Below are 21,125 nucleotides of genomic sequence, written 5' to 3' on the forward strand. Positions count from 1 at the left end.
TTCCTCTGTTTCTTTTTGGAGTTGTAGGCGAGGAATATATTAATATCGCGAGTGCTTCCAGAGGACTTACAGAACATTAGAAGTGCTCGCGATATTTACTTCTATTTCTATATATTCTAAGGTAAGGTAAGGTAAGGTAAAACTTTATTGATCCCTCAGGAAGTCTCCTTCGAGAAATTGTTTAAATTCTATATATATATATTCTATATATTCTATTTGTTCCTATTTGTTCCTATTTGTTCAGGCTTTTCCTTGAATTTCTTGAACTCCTGTGTTGTTATCAGTATTATCTTGATCTTTAAAGTATGTACTTTTTTGAGTATTGTTTTGATTGTTTAAGCGCTTTGTGACCCTGGTCTCGAAAAGCGCTATATAAATAAATATTACTTACGTACTTACTTACTTACTCTAGTACTTCCTGTCTGTATCGCTTTGTTATTCTTTAAACTTCTACTACAAACGATCTTAAAATAGAGACTTCTTTATTATTTTCCGTAACCATTCCTCATGTGGCGGCTTCAATACAAGATGTTACAGAAGCGAAGTCTGGAGGTATTTCGATGTTTTTTAAGTGTCTTTTTGGACGAAGATGAAGATTTTTATTAAATTAAACAAACATTTTTGTCTATAACTCTAAAAAAGAAGCGATGACTCTAAAAATAATCCCAACTCTTAGTCGACACGAGGGTGAGTTTGAATGAATGAACTTGTTTATTTCGATCTTTTCCAAGCAAAAACAAATGTGTAAATTATTTCTACATGCAAAAATAACAAAACACTAATTAGACTAAAAAAGCAGAATCAAAAAAGAAAACATAACCAAACCCTATAGTTAATAAGGAGTAGGAAGGAGCAAAGAAAAATGAGAGAAGTTTGATTTTGGGCGAAATAACTTTTTAATGTTATTAAATACAAAAAGCAGAATGTTAAGCATTAGATTTTTTCCAAGGTTACTACACACAAGAACACTATTACCCTAATGTAGATTCTTCACTTTTAGCTTTTATCGATTATATTCCTTTAATCTTCCTACATTGGGGAAATTTGAGTTGTTTCAGCAGTTCACGAGAAAACGATTAAACATTCATACACATTATAAAAAACATACAGTACACATAAACACAACCGTAATGAACATTAATCAAAACAGTAATTAAAATAGTCATGATAATATAATATAATAGTGCTTGCTAGTTTAAGGTAAGGTAAGGTAAAACTTTATTGATCCCTCAGTAATAGCAGAGCTAGCAGCAATCGTTCATTATGACGAACATTTTCCAATATGTTTGTGTCTTTTTTTATTTAAAAGGTTAAAATCCAAATTACAGAAAAGGAGTTTAATGGAAAAACTTTGATCTCTAACACAGACATTGAAACATTGAAGACTCAAGGCAGGTTGAATCCTCTCCATCAAAACAGTTAAAATGTTCTTGACAAGTGTGTTCTTTTCTTTCAAAGCTGAAGTTGAATCGTAGATGTCAAACCAGTTCTACTTTTCCCCTCAAACGTTTTTACTTTTACTCTTGACTCAAGACAACAAGAGTGAACTGTATCCCATCAACATAAGACTTTCAATATTCTTACTCATTTGTGATCATTTTCCTGAAAGCAAATAGATGTTTAACAGGATATATTTGATTGATTTTACTTTGAAACATATACAGAGGAAACAGTATTATGTCCTTTAATCTACACATACTTTATTACGCTGTATTTAAAGCTTTATTGTCGACAAAAGCTCACTTTATTTGTGTGTTTATACACGAGCACAGAAGCTTTCAAAGTGCTTTGGCAGAAATAAAGAAAATATATTTCTCAGACATCACAGAAGCAACAGGACAACGTAATACGCATAGTTACGGTAATAACATACAACCCACGTGATCTTTGTGTCGGCATTAAGCGCAGGACAGTTGAGCAATCTTTAAAATGTGTGTGTGCTTGAATTGCCAACATGTGTGTTATGAGCGTTAAGCGAGCAAATAGCACCCTCTTGTGGACAAGTGAGAAAAACTTAACTCAAGATAAGCCCCGCCCCTACAAATAATCTTAAACCAATCGGTTCTTATGTTTACTCGGTTATTTTACCCTAAATACAGACTAGAAGGCAAGGAAGTAGTTCATAATAAAGCAAAAATGTTAATAGTGTGTTCATTGTCGTTCATTATATAGATACTTGGATACTAGGAAATTAGTTTAGGTGATGTTAGACTGACAATAATCTTTATTTGGACATGTAGTAATCTCTACCTGATAGTTTGAGTGCAGGGATTATAATTTTATTAAATCAGTGCAATACGTTTGAAGATTTTAAATGATCTTCTTGCAAAATTCAAACTATATTTTAATATATATTTACATTTTAGTCTAATCCAAGTTAGAGAACAATTGACGCCCAAAGTTTACATGAATTGCAGTACGAATACTAGAAGTACATTATTTTATTTTATTTTCGATTAAACAAACCACGCGTGATCGTCACCATCGATCCACTCGGGGATCTACTTGTAATCCTGGTGCAAAAAGTTCGGTTTCGAAAAGTTAATGTCGTGAAGATTTGTTGTGGTCGGAGCTCCATGGTGACCCGGGGGAGGACTCTCTCTTTAGGGGGTTTGATCTTCAAGACGACGCAGCACTGAGACTTCAGACCACCGTGAACTCAACTGCGTGGAAAACCTGCAGCTTTTCTCTTTATAAAGGTGAGTTTCTTCGTCTTTTACGACTTCGTGTTGTTTTTTTAAAAAATATCTTTTTAGTTTCACTACAAAGACCCCCTGGAGTCCAGTCTGACTGGTTGGTTTAGTGCTGTTGAGCAACACTTTTAAAAGTTTATCATTGGGTTCAACAACAAACGTCCAACTTCTTGTTTAAAACTTTATTTACAATGACTACAGACAGTTGCATTTAACCAGTAAACGAAAGAAAAAACAAAAACAAATATTGATATAATATTAATCAAAGTTAAAACAAGTTTATCTCAAGTTTAACCTATGATTTATCTTTCATTTTTTATGGCGTCATCTGTAAATTTTTATATTTATGTGTTATGCATTCAAAATCAAAAGTCTGTCTTGTTTATTTTGAAATTCTCTCGAATTTTCATTATTCAATGAAGTTGGACATCTCATTGTGGCATCATAAAACGTAAAGTTATCAATCATCAATTGTGGAAAAAGAATCATGGTCTCAGTAGAAACTAATTTTTATCAATGTTTCCTATTTAAAATGTCAAAAAATATACATAATTCCCCCGATTATTGTGACACTGACGAGCAATTACTGGCACCTGACACAGATTCAGTACATGGAGCGTTGGGAGGTCACAAATGTTCAGGAACCATCAGTAGATTCTGATCCACAGACCTCAGAGCCCGAGTTGGGATGTAAGGCTGGATCAGATCACTGATGTAAGGAGGAGTCTGACCATGAATAGATCTGAAAGTAAGAACCAGAATTTTAAAATTGATGCTGAAAGAAACTGGAAGCCAGTGAAGAGTTTTAAGGATCGAAGAAATGTGAGTTCTTCTACTAGAGCAGGTCAGAATTCTCGCTGCAGAGTTTTGTATCAACTGCAGGCGAGACAGATCCTTCTTGTTTAGACACGAAAATATACTGTTACAATAGTCTAAACAAGAAGACACAAACGCATGGATTATAAGATCCAGATTGTATTGTGACATCATCTTCCTAAGTAACACAAAAATAACACAACATGTAGAATGTCTAGCATTTCAAACCAACACTTGTTGAGAAGCTATAAGTGCACAGATTCAAATCTATTATGATAGTAAGGTAAGGTAAGGTAAGGTAAAACTTTATTGATCCCTCAGGAGGTCTCCTTTGGGAAATTGTTTGTAGTAACGGAAAATAAGTCCAACCACGATCTAGACACTGATAAACCGTAGAAGAGTGGTCGACTTTAAGTCCCTGCAGAAACTCCTGTTCCCACTAAGAGGATTATTCTAGATCTCTTAGGATCCTCCACGTTATCAGACGTCTATAGTTCTTCTGTTCCGTGATCAGATTCAGCTCCTTGGAGAAGCCTCGTCTCGATTGTAAAAAAAAAACCTCCGTACTTTTTATCTCGGAAGCAGCCATGACAGTTGTCTGAGCCCTGATGTATCACCGGAACATCATCATGATCTGCCACATGTCGGCACTTTAGATCAGCTTAGTTTCCGCCGTCTGGTTCTGAGTCAGGAAAACGAGCAACAGGTGAGTCGTTCTTTTGCTCCATTTTAAATAAGCTCAGACGTGTCTATAACTAAAATGAAAAAAGAAGAAAAACAATTGTTTATTTACAGCTTTATTGTTCTTCAATTCTTTTCATTGAGTTTAGAACGTGCATTCTATTGCAAGATTGAAGTGAAAAGTGTTCTAAGCTGAACTACACTGTTCTTCTAAAGAAAGGCATCTTCTGTACGTTTGCTGATCATGAAGGTCCATCTCTTGTGTAGCTCGGACAAAAGTCCACGACATTGAAGTGCTGGCTCTTGTTTTGGTGTTGCTATGGCAACTGTTGTAGCGTCGGATGAATTCTCTGGTGACAAATAGAGCCTCACACTCGCTTCCCATTTTCAAGCGGCTTCAGATCTGCCTGGCAAAGTATTCAAAACTGTTGAGAAATCATTGAGGGGAAAAGCGTTAAAAAAAAAAAAATGTAAGAATCAATTGGTAAAACAATTTGCTTTTGAGATTTTTACTTTGATTTAACCTCATTATTTAAGAACTCGCATGTCTCTTAATCAACCGAGTGAAATTGAAATGTGTGGGTTTGATGTTGGATTACTATAGTTTTTGTTATTTCTTCCTTTTTGAAAGATAATGAGCTGCAACAGAGGTTTGTGTGGAAGAATATAAGTGTCGGTCGGGATATTGAATGTTTTAATTAAACATTTTAAATGCAGAAACTTGTAATTGCTTTGTTGAAATGTTTTTCTTTTTAAGCATTTAATTTAAATAATTAAATGCAATAACTATAATGAGAGGTTACATTTTAATAATGTGTATATTAAAAGTTTGATTTTTTTTATTATTATTATTTAATAAAAAATCGAATATTTAAATTAAAAATAAAGTTTAAAGATGAAACATTTCAGTATTCCTATTCCAATCATTAAAAAATAAAATGTATTGATTCATTGTTTTTGTTTTTTTATCTGTTTAAATTCAATTTAAAAAAGAAAATCACATTATGAAGTAGAATCACACAAACAAGTAGTTTAAATAAAAAATAATAATTAATGATTGGAATAAGAATATCGCATTTTTATGTGTAGAAAAAGAATACATTCATTTAAAAAAATGTATTAATAATATTGAAATAATGAACTTAAATTATTTAAAAGGAATTATTAAATTTAAAACGTTCAATTCAACCATTTAATACTCTGATGGCACTTATATATTCCATCAATATGATTAATAACATTTTAATATTTCATTGTTCAACATCCCTCTGTGTTAACCATCGTTGTATGTTTGTAAAAATCTCTTTTAAATCGATCTTCCTTCATGTCTCACAGGCATCACATGGATGTTTGGCTCCATTCCCTGATATGATCACAACACTTTGAACGTCACCACCATGGGTTTGCTCAGCTGCTCGACCTCTGGGCGACCCCGACACTCGCCGACGCACCAGGTCTCTGTGCCCGGCTGAGCTCATGTCCGAGGATCAGAAGAAGGTCGATGGGGACCAGAACTAAAACGACAACAGGGGTTTTCTTCTGGACCCCTGCACCGGCCTGTAGCTCGCCCGGCAGCTCTGCGGGGTCAGAGGGCGACTGGGAGAATGACTTCGACCTCCAGATGGACGATGACGGCATCATCGGACTGACCGGTGCCGTCCGGGCCGCACGACTGGAGGATTGGGAAGATGCAGGAGAAGGAAAGTCTCCTCAGAAGGAGAGAGCGGCTGTCTTAGTGAAGGATGAGGGAAATGAAAGTCAAAGGACTGAAGCTGGATTTAACCAGAAGGTTCCTGAGATCTTCAGCCAACATCTGCCTGCAGGAGAAGCTTCAAACCAACGTTCTCCTGGAGAACCTGCTGAACAGAAGGACCATGAGTTTCATCAGGACTTCACAGAAAGACTTGTAGATCCTTCCATCCCTGCTGATCTAGTTATGAGTTATAAAGAATCCAACAAGGATCCTTCAACATGGGAGCTAAACTCTGAGAAAGTCGAATCAAGAACTTCTCGTTTACCAAAAGCTCGGAGTCTCCTTCCAAGTTCATGTCCGAGCATCTCTTCTTCTTCTAGACCCCGAGAATCAAGGTGAGGGTGAAGAATCCACGGAAGTAAATCAGTGATATTAGAATAATGAACAGTTGAAATTTACATTTCAAATCTTAGAACTTTGATTTTTTTTTTATATTTAGATGTTGTTTTAAGAATTTAATCTTTTTATATTAATTCAGTTGAATAATTTATATATTGAAAGGTTAAATTTGCTTTTTATAAATAATGTCATTTTAATAATTTAAAAACTTTACCAATGTTTTTTTCACAAATATAGTTTTTAGAATTTACTTTTGTAATCTTTTAAATTCAGTATAAAAATGTTTATGTTATAGTGTCACCATGAATTATTAATTTATACACATTGAATTTAGAAAATTAATCTCTGAATATCAAAATTTCTTTTAATTTTCTAAGTTCAGAATTTTTTATTCATAGCCTTTTAAATTCAATATAAGAGAAATATTTTTTTAAACATATGGTTGTCACTTTAATATTATATTCCTAATCATTTAACAATATTTATACAATTACAATTTTATAAAATCAACATTTTCTATACATTCATAATCTTTTTAATTCAATATAGAAATGTTTTTATAGTGCCACCATTAATGATTTTTTTTTTAACACAGAGTTTCATATTATTAATTCCTTTAATTCAAAGTTCAAGTTTCTAAAGTTATTTTTTATTTTTTATTTTCTAAGTTTCTATTGGTTTTAATGAATAGCCTTTTAAATTCAATACAAAAGTGTTGGTTTAAAAGTGCCAACAATTTTATATCAATATCATTACTAAATGTATTATTTCGAATTGATTAATTATTTTATTTAAATATCAACAAATTAAACATTTTAATTAAATAATTATTGAATAACATTTTCAATAAAAAATATTGAATTCAATTATATAAATAAAATACCTAATGCTTAAAAAACATTTTAATAAGGGCTTTTAAATTCTCCCAAAATAATCTAACTTTGTTTATAATTACAATGAAAGTTTATCAAAACTGTCAATTTGCTTTTCAGAAAAGGGAACCTTGGCTTTCGGATCCCGAACTTCTCCAAGGTCGAGCCCAGAGTTCGCTTCCCTAAAGGGGATTACAAACCCCCCAAGAGCAGGCAGAGCTCCACCAAGACCTCACTCTCCCCTCAGCCCTCGCTGGCCCACAAACCTCCTGAGGACATGTTGAGGGAGATCCTGGTGAAGCAACACGTCGACCAGACGACGGATGAGAAACTTTTACCTGCTGACGACCAAACCAGAGAATCTCAGAGTCCAGAGCAGACCTGCACGTTGATGGACCAGCTGCAGGTACTTCACAGCTTGATGAGTTTCTTAAAGTGATATTTAAAACTATGAATATGTTTAAGATAAGATAAGGAATTGTTATCATCCATGTCAAGAGTGATTCATAGACTTCCAGTAAGAGTAGAACTCTTGGAGCACGAGGAGGGAATTAGACAGTTTGATGAACACAAACATAATCAGAATGAATGAATCCTCACAGAATGAAAAACCATATTATATTCACACTTTTACTCCATGATAGAGATGGTTTGGTCAATTTTCTTTTTTTTGTACGTTTTTTTTAATGACTTTTAATTAAGTTTGACATCCCTGATTTAAAACAATGCTTGATTTTATGTGTTTGTGTAATGATTTGTTTATTAGTTTGTTTGTTTTAAGTACAGTTGTAATTAAAAAGTTTCTTTGATCAAATCTTTTTTACTACAAAAATTTTTATAGAAATGTGCTTCAATAGAATTAAAGGTTTCTTCAATAAAAAAAACCAATGTTATCAATTAATAGAAAGTAACCTCAAAAAATAACTAAAAAGATATTTTCTATTTTAAAAAATAAGCAAAAGTAAAAATGCTTTTTGTTTTAAAAACAAATAAAAAAAATAAAAAAGGGACTTCAAAACCTTGTTCACTTCAATCAATTAAAAAAACGTTTTATTTCAATTAAAAAAAACTACAAATCTTTTGGGATTAAACAATAAAAACACAGATGTGTTACCAATAATATGGCCAAAACACAAAATAGATTTCAATTAAATAATCAATACAAAGCTTCAACCAATGAAATCCTTTTTTTTAATATATATTGATTGAAGAAAAAACAGTTTTGAAATTTGCTTTTTTTTTTATTTAAACGTTGTTTCTATTGAAGCAAACATTTTTTTGTATGACTTATACAAAAAAAATATTATAGTATATTTGTAATGCACTTTAGCATTCAAATCCCCTTTGTTTATTAAAATATAAAAATAATCCATCAAATGATTTGTGGTTCGGGACGTTTGTCTCGGTTGCTAAAGAAAAATGGCAAATATAAAACGACATTTTTCTTGAATATATTTTCTCCTTCCGCGTCTGTCTGCAGGACGACTACAACAACCTGCTGATTAAATATGCCGAGGCGGAGAACACCATCGATCGACTGCGTCTGGAAGCCAAGGTAGTTCATGCGCCGACCGTTTATTTATCGCCGCTCCTCCAGTCAACGTCTATAGTCCTCGCATCACTTTGAGAAACAACACGCCGTCGATGTGCGTCTTGTTTAGTGGCGTCCGGGCCTCCATTACACTGATCTCTGTGAAGGATCGATGTGAAGAAACCTGCTCACCTCAACGACTTGAGCTGGTTTACTGTCTTGAATTAAATGGAAATGGGGTTTTTTACATGAATGATGATGTCTACTGACTCCTTCAAAAAACATTATTCGTACAGGCTTTTCCTTGATTATCTGAGACTCCTGTGTTGTTTTTTCTGTGTTATCTTGATCTTGAAGTATAAATTTTATTGAGTTTTGTTTGGATTGTTTAAGCGCTTTGTGACCCTGGTCTGGAAAAGCACTATATAAATACAAATTACTTACTTACTTACTTAGAGGACAGAACTGTGTTTTATGAAACCTTGTGTTATGTTCAAACATCTCCTTGGAAAATGATGTTTTCTGATGACATGGTGATTTGTTTTGGGAGAAAAGAGGGGGTTGAGGAGAAGCTGGAAGGTCAGAGGGTCGCATGTGTGGATGTGAAGATTGAAGACTCACAGTTTAAGGCTAAGAAGAGAGTGCAGACAGGGTGTAATGGATGGAGATGACTGTAGGAGGCGATCTATAGCAGATGAGTAGCAGCAAGAGTAAAAAGAAAGGATTTATCATGATGTAACACACAGACAAGACGCATTTAAAGTTAATGTTCTCATCAGGATTAAGCAAAACAATTAATTTTTACTAACAAAGTTGCATTTTTTTTGGTATTTTTCAAACTTTATTAACATCATTTTGGTCATAAAATATATTTTTTGATCATTTCATTTCAATAGTGTTAAATTTTATAGTTTAACATTTTAATATTTTCTATATTTTTAAACATAAACTCGTTGATTTAAGGTCTTCTATTTATTATAAAGCAGGGGTCTGAACCACAGACTGGTTAAATGTCGCCACATTTCTTTGATAAAAAAAGGCAAAAATAAAATGGCAAGACCGAAAAAAGAAATTGTTGAATCATCAGGAGTCCAGAAGCTAATTTCAATGTGGTCCAAGATAGAGTTTGTGTTTCGCTCCTTTTGACTAGTTGACAGTTTTATTCTTTAAATAAACTGAAACAAATTTGATGATTTGTGAAAAGACACTGGCTCGTGGTTATTTCAGAGAAAATCCTGTCTTATTTCAAAATAAAAAACATTTCAGACAGTAATAATCAGTTCAACACTTCAAATCAATTATTTATTTTATTAAATCCTAACATTCTTGTGTAGCGGACGTCAACATTGACTAATATCAGAACCACATTCTAATAAATACAAGATATAGTGGCAGTACTTTGTAACCACGATTTTGAAACACTAGTGTGAACAAATCAAAGCAATATTCAATAAATTCGATCGATACCTTTATCCATGGGCCTCTATAGTAAGAGAGTCACAACTATCTAACCAACCAAAAGTCATTTGATTCAGTCAGATCAGGAGAAAACAGTCGTACGAAGAAGGTCAGATGATCAGTCAGAGAACAGACGAGCGCTCGACAATCAGCCTCAGTTTATGACGGATTATTTCCTCCCACCATCTGTGTTGTAAAACAAAGCCTGAGTCAACAATATTAGCGTCTATTATGTGAAGCTTTTTCATCCTGCAGGTGTCGCTGTTACTACACATCAAATGCACGTCAACAGTGATCAGGTGTTTTAAAAGCTAAAAGAGGACGTTGGTTACATGTGTCGAGCTCAAGTCATTTAATGTTCAAAATTGATTCACGTTCATGTTGATGTCCTGACCTATGAAGATGCCGGTTTTTAAGTTAAGAAAAGTAAGTAAGTAAGTAAATAAAGGTTATTTTGTAGTGCCTTTCTAGACTAGTCTCACAAAGTGCTTGAACAATACACAGTTAAAATATATAATTTAAAAGGCACATAAGACAAACACAGGAGTCCCAGAAGATTAGGAAAAATCCTGTAAAAATAAAAATGTCTTAAGATGTTTCTTGAAGGAGTCAGTAGATCATCAAACACAGAGGGAGAGGAAGATCGTTCCAAGGCAACAGTCTGGAAGGATTTCTCTCCTCTGGTCCTGAAGTGTGTTCAGGAACCATCAGTAGATTCTGATCCACAGACCTCAGAGCCCGAGCTGGGGTGGAAGGCTGGATCAGATCACTGATGTAAGGTCTGACCATGAATAGATCTGAAAGTAAGAACCAGAAGTTTAAAATTGATCCCAAAAGAAACTGCAGTTAGTGCAGCCAGTGAAGAGTTTTAAGGATCTGGGAAATGTGAGTTCTTCTACTAGATCAGAATTCTCGCTGCAGAGTTTTGTATTAACTGCAGGCGAGACAGTATATGGCACATGGCTTATTGATATTATCAATTACATCAAGGTTCCAACTATAGTGGAATTTATGGATGTATTGATAAGAAACACGGAAATATTTCAGAGAAATGGCCTTAGATAATGAAAAATAATATCACAATCGGTCTAATTGTCATGGACAGCTGGGGAAATATACATCTTGTTCGGCCGGCGAAAAATAATTTTAATCTATTGTGTGATTGAGTTCGAATCATAAACACTATATAGGTTTTTTTTTATTATTATTATTACTGTTTTTTATTTTTGTCAATCATATTTTATTTTCATTGTAGTTTTTTAATGGTTTATTAAACATTTTGACATTTTGACATGCAAATATTCGCATCATTTTTGTGTTGCACTTAAACTTTATTTCCTTTTTAATTCTTTTACAAAAAAAATTGCAAATATTCACAACGGTTCATTTTTGTGTTGCAATTAAACCTCCAGTCATTACGTCCTCCACAACTAAAGGAGCAATGAAATCCTCTGAGATTGTGGCAGGACTGAGGACGAGAGGATACAGTCAACTCCAGCAGCTTCTAAAGCAGACGTTTGGACATATTTTGGTTTTAAAACAAATTAAAAGTAGTTGACGAGTGTGGTCTGTAAATTCTGCAACACCAGAGTCAAGTACTCGACAATACTACACATATATCCTTCTTCCTATAGTACTGTAATATATTTTATTTTTTGTTTTATTTCTCTCCAGGTCAGGATCAACTATAGTTTTCCTCCACCAATTCAGTCCGTGGAGTCGCAAGCGAACAACAATACCTCAAAGTTCCTGTCCCTGAGTTTTCCTCAAGCGCAGAGAGCGAACAACGCACTTCCTTCAGTCACACAGCAACAAGGTAACGATTAAAACTGTCATATATCCATAGTATCCATAAAGACGTTCAGTTTCTGACTGATGTGCTTCTCTCTGGATCACTTGTAGGAGAATGTTCCGCTGCTTCTTCACCAGCCTCGACCACTCAGAGCTCACAGTCTCAGCTCGGACAAGAGCTGTCCAACATACTGTGCACTCAGGCTGACAAGTTCCTCCAGCAGGTACAGAACCTTGTCTTGGGTGAATCTCCATGAATCGGCTGCTAAAAGGTTAACTTCAGATGAAGCAGGACCGAGAATTTTGCTGCAAAATAATAAAATAAAAAAAATAAAATTAATAATACAACTTTAATACAAATAATAAAGTGAAATAAAAACGAATAAATTACATTTAATATTTGGAACAATTAGTACAAGACAACAAATGCTATACATTTTATTTATTTATTTCCAATAATTTTATTTTTAATAATGCACACACTCCATTTAACAGTACAGCAGTTGGTGAAGGAGTTAAAACACTACAAAACCTTACATTTTTAAATTAAATAGACATTTTAGATGCTTTAATGTGATGTGAAGAACAATTAAATCAAATAATATCTTCTTTACACTATTTAATTTCCTGTGCCAACGAAGTTTTCTCTTCTGTCTTGGTAGTAAAGTGGATTTCGATAAACTTTTAAGATAATGATATAATGATAATTGAACAAGGAACTGATTGACATTTGGTTGATGTTGTCAATCACCCTCTATCTCTCTTTTTACCACTTGATTCAATTCCTGCAGTTTAGAAAGAACACATATTGAGGATTACAATGACAAATATGAACTAAAACGCCGATTGAATTTATATTTATTAATTGTTTTGAATGAGAGGTTAATATTGGCTGAACTAAAAAAAATATTGTCACTGTCCAATCATTATTTTTGAAAGTAAATCATTTTCACTTTATTTGTTGTAGATTAAAATAGACATACACTATATTTTAACTCTATACAAAAGGGAACGGTTTTTTCAAAGTTTTTGATTTGCCTGGATAAAAATGCATTTTACGTTTCAGCTTAATATATGTTATGGGTTTATTCATTTTGTTGGTTTCAGTTTATCAGCTTGAATTTCGAGAAACTTTTATTTAAACGAATCACAGATTCTTGCTCGGTGTACAAATGTGCACCGTAGCGCTACTGCCACCTGCCGTCTCACTTAAATCATTACAACAGCTACAGTTGAAACGCTCACAAAAGCACAAATTAAATTGGTAAAGTAAACATATGGCAAAACTATTATTGAAAGATAATTTTATTAATAATAAATGTGTATTTAATTAGTGGTTTGAATGTCTGGCTTTCTGTTAACTGCCTTTCTAGCTATTTATAGCATTTTGAGTTTCAACAGTCATTCACTTAAATGACTGTAAACTGAATTAATATTAATGAAGAAAATATTTTCCTCCAAATGTAACGTTCATGTTTCGTGTAGTTGCAGGTTTTCGACGACCTTCTGAAAGAGAAAAAACTCAAATCCAGAGATCAGATCTCGGTAAGAATTTTTTTTTAGTAAAACCAATAAGTTAGAATTTTAAATAGTTTGTCTTGTCGTCCTCCTGCAGGGTCTCTCCAGACTCCACCAGGGTCTCAGCTCCTTGGAAAAGAGTTACCTGACTGCTAAGAACCACGAGAAGTCCCTGCTGCAGCAGCTGGGGGAACCCTTCAGCCACTTTGATCCGGATCGGTGAGTGAGATATCAGTATTAATTTGGATGCATTTAAACACCTTTTTTATAACACTTGACGTGACAGAGAGTTGGAGGAGCTGATTCTTCAGTGTGGGCAGCACATGGAGGAGCTAAAGAAGCATGTGGAGACGCCTCCACCCAGACTTGAGCGTCCGAGTCCGTCGTCAGGACCATCTTCTCGTAGAAAACAAGTACTTCTTGGTAGGATTCTCTTACAGTTAAAGTATATTTTTACACGCTCACTGTTTCCAGAAGAGAATGGAAACTTCACCTGGTGATCCGGTTGAGTCAACTCCGGAATCTGTGAGCTCTGAAGATGATGGATTTAGGCTCAACTCCGTCTACCTCAAACCTCCAAATGGATACGAGGACGCAGACCTGGTGACCGATCAGTAGGTGTTTTTTTAGTTGAGTTTTTAATGACACAAGCTTGAACAAAACCGTCTCATTATCCTCCTCAGCTCACAGAACTACGACATCCAGAAGCCGCTCAAACGTGACGAGGAAGAGAAAGTTTTATCTGCTGCCGTCCAGACTGATGAATTTTGGAGCGAGGGAAATGAAGGTTTTGTTTGCGCTGGATTGGAGTCCAGTCATGATGACACGGTGCAGCACAGCGTGGAAGATTCAGTGGAACAAAGTTTTAACTTCGATGAAAATGATAAGCGACATGTTGTGGATTTAAAAGTGGAATCTGTGAGGAAAAGGTGTTTTCAAATTTTATTTTAATTACGTTAAATTATTATTTAACCTATAAATATTTGCTTCTTTCTTTCAGCCAAACTGAGTTCGACCACTCCGATGTGCTTCCTGCCTCGGTGGCCAAAAAACATTCCGGAAAACTCACCTGTGCTCCACTTGAAGATTTCTCCTCTCCCTCCATATATCCTCTTGGCAGCTGCAAGAAATCGCATGTGTTTAAATCCCAGAGTCGCAGTCTGGATTTGGCCTCGTCAGAAAGTCCCAAAGCTCATCGTGGAATGAGGAAAGTCCTGTCACAGGCAAGTTGTGTTGAGATTTCTTCCTTTTTCGTAGAGTTTAAATTGTTTTGCTTCTGATTTATAGTAATACAGGCGTTCACTTTAAGACAAGCTTTTATATAGATAGAACTTTATTGATCCCTCAGGAGGTCTCTTTCAGGAAATTGTTTTTCCAATTAGCACACAGCAATAGAGTCGATAATTCATAAAAAATAAGAACAAGAACAAAGTTTCTATAAAAAGTAAGTACAAGATGACACAATCTAAGTCTAAAGATAAAGAACATAGATCAAAAACAAATAACAAAGACAAAGGATACAAAGATTAACATTGAATAGAATGTCATAGTACTTTATTTATTCGATGTTGTATTTGAACTTTGAATTCGATTTTATAATGGGTTTAAAACTCTCTTTAAATAATAACATTGCATTTTATTTTATTGTGCTTTCTTAATATCTTTGTGTTGTTTTCATCATAGTGTTGTCATTATTGTGCTGTTCTTAATGTAATGTGGCATTTTTTTAAATCTTGTAACTACCGTATGCTATATGAATACATATCTGTATTATTATTAGTAGTATTATCATTACATGTGACATTATATTTTTTTGTTAAACTGCAAATAATCCCCCAAACTGCAAAAATAATTAATTGTGATGAAAAGTTAGTATTTACTGGTTGATATAATACAATGAAATAATCCTATAATAATAAGATGAATCATAATATTAAAACCAATTTGTTATGCTTTTATTTTTTTCTAAACCTAACATCAACAAATACATCTAGTGTATCTTATGTTTGTGATTAATTGTGACATTTTGTTATTGATTTTTTTTTTTTTTAGATTAAGTATTTTTATAGAGAAAAGACAAACAATGAATCACACATGGACCAAAACTATGCCCTCACCCTCTAAGAGTAAAAATAAATATAAATATAAATAAACTTTATAAAGATTCATCAGCAATTCATTTTTATTTATTTGTTTTTGGTGATCAAGATGAATCGATTATTTATAAAGTGGTAATAAATGTGACTGTGTAATCTGTAATGTTGATGTTGCAACATTGATTTAACCTTTAACCTTAAAAACTTGATTAAAGTGGACAAAAGACTTGTGTGGATGAGAGGAATGTCTTGAAAAAGTTATTTTAAATAATGTCTTGAACGTGTGTTCCAGCAGGACGGCGTCGTCTCACCAGAGACGGACAGTGGGTTCGTGGGTTCAGAGAGCAGTCGACTCAACCTGGCTGCCAGTTCTGTCCGCCACCAGAGGGCGCCAAAGCGGTGAGGATTTTAAACGAACTCCTTTCCTCCAATGAATACCCTCCCCCCCCCCGAATTACGCAAAGCGGTCGCTCACACACGACCCCCACATATATTTCAACTGTTTGAACCCATTTATTGATCAACATATTCTCTCCTGTGATGCAGTCAAGCTCCCGTTCATCTGGAGGTTGATTCACCGGAGACGGTGACCGAGTCGTCCTCGGTGTCAAGGAGGGTCTGGGGCCCAACACGACCTTCCACCTCAGGCTCCGAGGGAGCAAGAACTCACCAGCGTTCCCCTGTAAACTGGATGAAAACAACCATGTTGGAGTCCTCCGATCGATGTGGGTCGAGTGTAGCTTCAAAATAAAACGTCTATTTATTTTTTGCGTATTTTTTTCTTCCAGCTGACGGACGGAGCGACCGGTCTCCGGAGTACTCTATCGACCCCTACATGTCGTCGCGGGGCTCCACCCCCGTCGCCCAGCGTCGTTGCCATGACGATGCAGTGAACGCTGCGAGATGCAATCAGGTGTTGGACAAGTGAGTATTTTTCTGCAGCTGCTGCCACGGTTATATTTACCAAAACATTTCATCTCTTCTCCAGAGAGCAGAGGCTCGTATAACATGTTTTCAGGACAAAGAGTGTGTGTCAGATATGAGCGACATCTTAAAATAGAGATACAAATGAAAAATAACAAGTCAATAGTCATCTAGTATGTTTATGGGGTGGATTTCAATTTATGTTTGTTTTGCGTTGAAACTGTTTTCTATATCCCCCTGTCCTGTCACTGTAGGAGGCTGTTCACACCGAGTCTGCTCGAGCCTTCTGCTTTTACATTTTTTATTTTTTACTCGCCCTTGTAACTGTGATTTAAGCTGTTTTTTTTAAAAAGGCTTTGAATAAAAATATTGTATTTAGAACATTTATTTTTGAATAATTGGAATTATAATATGAAACTCTATGGGTTTAAATAAAAGTCTTTTTTTTAAATTATTATTCAAATTGTTTAATAGTTATTAATTAATTGTAACCTTCCTTTCAATTTAAAAATAATAGACTTAAATTTATTTTAAAGCAACATTCAATGCTTGAAACAGCAAACAACAACATTTTAAAACAAAATTCAACATTTAAAATGTTAAATTCAACCGTTCAATATTCTGATGATTCTTCCATTCACTTCCTGTTTGTTCTGATCACTGCTCTCCAGGGATGTGATCCACGAGCTTCAGGCTGAGCTGAACAGATTACATGACAAGATCAGAAGTTCTCTGGATCACCCGGGCCCGGTCGGTGCCGCGAGAGCGCCGGTACCTCACGCCTCCACTCCTCGCCACAGGTCAGCAGGTGTAAAAGGAGGTTCTAGTTTGAGTCTTGAACCCTCCTCTGGTCGTTCAGGTTGAGTGACAGCAGCGGAGAGGAAGTGAGACCGGCCCGTCAGAAGAAATCTCTGCGGAAACACACGACCAGAACCAGATCCGGTTCCGCGTCCAGACGGAAACAAGCTCACACCAGTAGGTCCAGCAGAAGCCCGGCCTCGGTGAGGACGAAAGATACTGACTTGATGCTGTTGTCAGTGAGCTCCTCGGAGCCCGAGCGCTCCAGCTGGCCCCTGCAGGTGACCAGATCCACTCAGACAGCAGCACCGGACAGACGAGCGGCGCCGCCGGTCGCCGTCTCCAGCAGCAGCCAAACACCCAGTAAGAACTGTTTTGATCCCAACATTCTTTAAGTGACAAAACACAAACGTAACGTCTCATTGGTTTTTAGAGTTCCTTAGAAATGAATCTAAAAATAAGGCCTTAAATTTTATTAAAATGTATTAAATCTAATTTGTAAAAGTCTTGAAAAAAAAGTGAACGCATGATTAGTAAGATTTTATGATTATTAAATCTCATAATATTTGGTAAGATTGATTTATTTTTTAATTATTTCAATTGTTGAATGAATAAAGTGAAGCAGTTGCAAGATCGCAAAGTGTAAATTCAGAGAAGAGCGAGAAACAACATTTTCTTTATGGCTGAACTCGGCAACATGTAGTTTGTTCACTGAAACGTAATTTTTCTTATAAACTTTTGAGCACTATTGTTTATTAATGTGAAGCATATTTTTAAATAATTTCCCCCAAAAAGGTTTCATAATGATCTTTGAGAGTTCTATAAATTCAGGGGAACAATGGACGGCGTATGTTTTTTACGAGTGGAACTCTGAAGCTGTGATGCCTTTAAATCCCCTGATGTCAGTTTTTCAATTACACCTAACGAAGAAAATAAAATAAAATGTATATTTTTGCTGTTCTGTGCATTTACTTTACTCCTTTAATACAAATATTAAGAGCTAGCTTGTGTTTTATTATCTACTAGAATAAGCTTCAGAAAAAAAGTTTATTGCCAGAAATGTGAAACATAAATAATTATTTTGTTAAATACGATAAAACAATAGAAATAGAAAATAAAATGCGATAAAGCATCTCCCCTCTATGGGGAAATATTATGGAATATATCATCTTAAAAAAAAGGAGGAGAGCATTTAATAAGTGACTTTTAAAGTCAAAGGTTTTTTTAATAAATATTGAATTAGTAAGACAAACTAAAAAAAACTATAAATGCCAGCCCTCATGCAGTCATGATGATAAAAACATAAAACTAAATATTTATACAAACTTTAATTATTTAAATTTGAAAACAGTTGCACCATTTCCCATTAATATTATATCTGAATGATATTTTACATACAATACAGCTTTAATTTCTTCGATTTTTCATTAACTTTTACCTTCACTCCATCTTTATCATCACATTTATTCATTTTCCACCACTGATTCCTTTATTAAGAGTCTATCCCAGCTACTCCGGGTGAGAGGCAGGGGACCCCTTGAACAGCTCGCCACATGCTGACAATTATAGAGTCCTGATCAACCTGTAATCAATATGTTTTTTAAATTGTGGGAGGAAACCGGAGTAAACCTTAGACAACCACAAGGGGAACCAAATGAGAATTTAACCAGCAACCTTTTTTTGCTGAGAGGCGTCACAATTCATAGATTTTCTTATTTAGAGCATTTATCGTTTTTCAAGTTGTTTGTCAAGGATTCCTTCGGTCTCAGAACACGATGTAGAAAATGTAATTTCCGTCCCTTCTCTGGAAGAACCTGCGGAGGTTTCCTCAAAGTTGTGTGATTGTGTTTCAGGGCAGGATCCTGGTGTGTCTGCTGAGGTCAAAGGTCAAGTCGCTCCATGTCAACACTGCCTGGTTCATCTGTCGCCTCGTTCTAATGGTGAGCTCGTCCTCATAATAATAATAATAATAATAATAATAATAATAATAATAATAATAATGTCATGTTGCTTTAGCGACTGTGAACTCATCGTCTTTCTCCGTCAGGGCCAGCAGGTGGCGATAGAGAGCGAGTTCCCTCCACCTCTCCTCACTGCCCTCGTTGTGGACAACAAGATTCTAGAAGCGCTGAGACGGGTTTGTTTATTGACAAACTAAGGTTTGATTCGTGGCGTCACAGCTGACGACTGTCGTCTACAGATCGTCGACAAAACCAAGGATCGTCCAATCAGGGCCGGTCCAGACCTGCTGACACTCTAGCTCCTCCCACATTTGTCCAGTGTGTACCTGTGTGTTCATCGTCAGTGCTGTATGTATTTATTCAGACGCAACTTTTTATTTATAATTCTAAAAAGATGCCACGTTTATATGGAAGTATATCAGTGCCATCAGAATATTGAATGGTTTGATTTAACGTTTCAAATGATTAAACTTTTTTTAATTTAAATATTGCTGCTATAATTTATTATTTTTTATTGAATAATAGAATTAAATCATTTATTTATATTAAAAAAATAAATATATTGAAAAAAAAAAGAGTTGTATACTCAATTACAAAATTCAATAATTTCTACATTGAAAAATTGAATTATCTTTTAATTTTCAATTTTTTAATAATTAAATAATAAATCAAAATCGATCGACAATTTTTATAAATTAAAATAAAACACATAGAGTTTGATATTGTTATTCCAAAAAATAATTTTCTTAATTCAATATTTTTTAACTCATAGCCTTTGAAATTCAATATAAATTTGGGTATTATTGTGCCACTGTGATTGGCTGAATTAAGCATTTTTATATTGAATTTAAAAGGCTGCTAATAAAAAAAAATATTGAACTTAGAATCATTGAAATTAAAATATCTATCAAATATCAGTTTTTTCATTTTGAAAATATTCCAATTTTTTACCCTTGGGTTATTTCAGGTTGACTCGAAGGCCCGAAAATAAATGGGATACTGACCCTGAGATAACACAAGGGTAAAAATCAATTATTTATAAAAACAACAATAGTCCTAATAATAATATAACCTCTCAATATAATAAATATTGAGTTGTTTTGTTCAAAAAAATATTCAATGCTTAAAAATAAAATATCATTTAACATTTGAAATGTCAAATTCAACCGTTCAATATTCTTATGTCACTGATACACTTCCATACGCTCTGTGTCCTTCTCAGGTTGTACCCGAACCTACAACCCGTCTTCATGTCTCCCGGCGGCAAAACCGACTCAGAGGTCAAAGTTCAGCCTCGTAAATTCAGGAAAAAGAGCGTCAGACGCTCCCCGTCTCCCGCCGATCAAAGCCTCCTGTCGGACTCTCTGGATCGAGCCATACGAGCAGCTCGGACCGTGAAGCGAACGTCCAGACACATCGTGCACTCTCTGGCCTCGGACCTTCAGCACCAGGACCTCCATCACTCCTTCTGAGGTGGACCCGGAGCAGGAGGGTTTGAACGAGACTGGAGGGGATTCGTCCGCAGCAGGTTTGCAGGATGATAAAGTGACGACATGTTGAAGTACTTTGATACTTCTGGAACTACTTCAGGGACCATCAAATGTGTTATAATTTAGAAATGAAAGTGGAAAATTAATTAATTAATTTGTTTACATCATTTACTGTCTGAACTTACAAAAATAGTTTCCCAAAAAATATGAAAATAATGTAATAATGTCTATAATGTGTTTTCTACGAATATTATTTCATACTTAATAGTTGTGATGAAAGCTAAATATCACTGCCAAAATGTTTTTTCATTTTATTTTAATTAATTCTGAATATAATGTGATTTTATGTTTATATTAAATGTACTTTTTATACTTTTCCATATGAAAAATGTAGTTTTGATAAA

At 34.7% G+C, this 21,125-nt stretch overlaps 1 protein-coding gene across 1 annotated transcript; it reads left to right on the forward strand.

Moving 5' to 3' along the window:
• The first annotated feature begins 1,776 nt into the window (after positions 1 to 1,776).
• On the forward strand, positions 1,777 to 21,006 carry akna (AT-hook transcription factor). The gene is made up of 23 exons (XM_087792470.1): positions 1,777 to 1,861; positions 2,608 to 2,699; positions 5,526 to 6,278; positions 7,275 to 7,560; positions 8,635 to 8,709; positions 11,818 to 11,959; positions 12,046 to 12,158; positions 13,420 to 13,479; positions 13,550 to 13,671; positions 13,739 to 13,865; positions 13,927 to 14,066; positions 14,136 to 14,381; positions 14,453 to 14,675; positions 15,841 to 15,947; positions 16,095 to 16,273; positions 16,337 to 16,472; positions 17,144 to 17,272; positions 17,332 to 17,447; positions 17,511 to 17,633; positions 19,124 to 19,210; positions 19,318 to 19,407; positions 19,471 to 19,579; positions 20,454 to 21,006. The coding sequence occupies exons 3-23, from the start codon at positions 5,692 to 5,694 to the stop codon at positions 20,701 to 20,703; spliced, it is 3,447 nt and encodes a 1,148-aa protein (XP_087648596.1). The 5' UTR covers positions 1,777 to 1,861; positions 2,608 to 2,699; positions 5,526 to 5,691; the 3' UTR covers positions 20,704 to 21,006.
• The last annotated feature ends 119 nt before the right edge of the window (positions 21,007 to 21,125 follow it).

The sequence above is a fragment of the Callionymus lyra genome, chromosome 5, assembly GCF_982586985.1.
Source record: "Callionymus lyra chromosome 5, fCalLyr1.hap1.1, whole genome shotgun sequence".
Classification (NCBI taxonomy): Eukaryota; Metazoa; Chordata; class Actinopteri; order Syngnathiformes; family Callionymidae; genus Callionymus; species Callionymus lyra.

What these genes read in the sequence shown, in the direction of transcription:
- akna (XM_087792470.1), top strand. Translation starts at nt 5,692, where the DNA reads ATGGGGACCAGAACTAAAACGACAACAGGGGTTTTCTTCTGGACCCCT. An exon ending in CAGCAGCAGCCAAACACCCA is followed by an intron (nt 17,634 to 19,123) that starts GTAAGAACTGTT and finishes ATTGTGTTTCAG; the next exon opens with GGCAGGATCCTGGTGTGTCT. An exon ending in TCTGTCGCCTCGTTCTAATG is followed by an intron (nt 19,211 to 19,317) that starts GTGAGCTCGTCC and finishes TTTCTCCGTCAG; the next exon opens with GGCCAGCAGGTGGCGATAGA.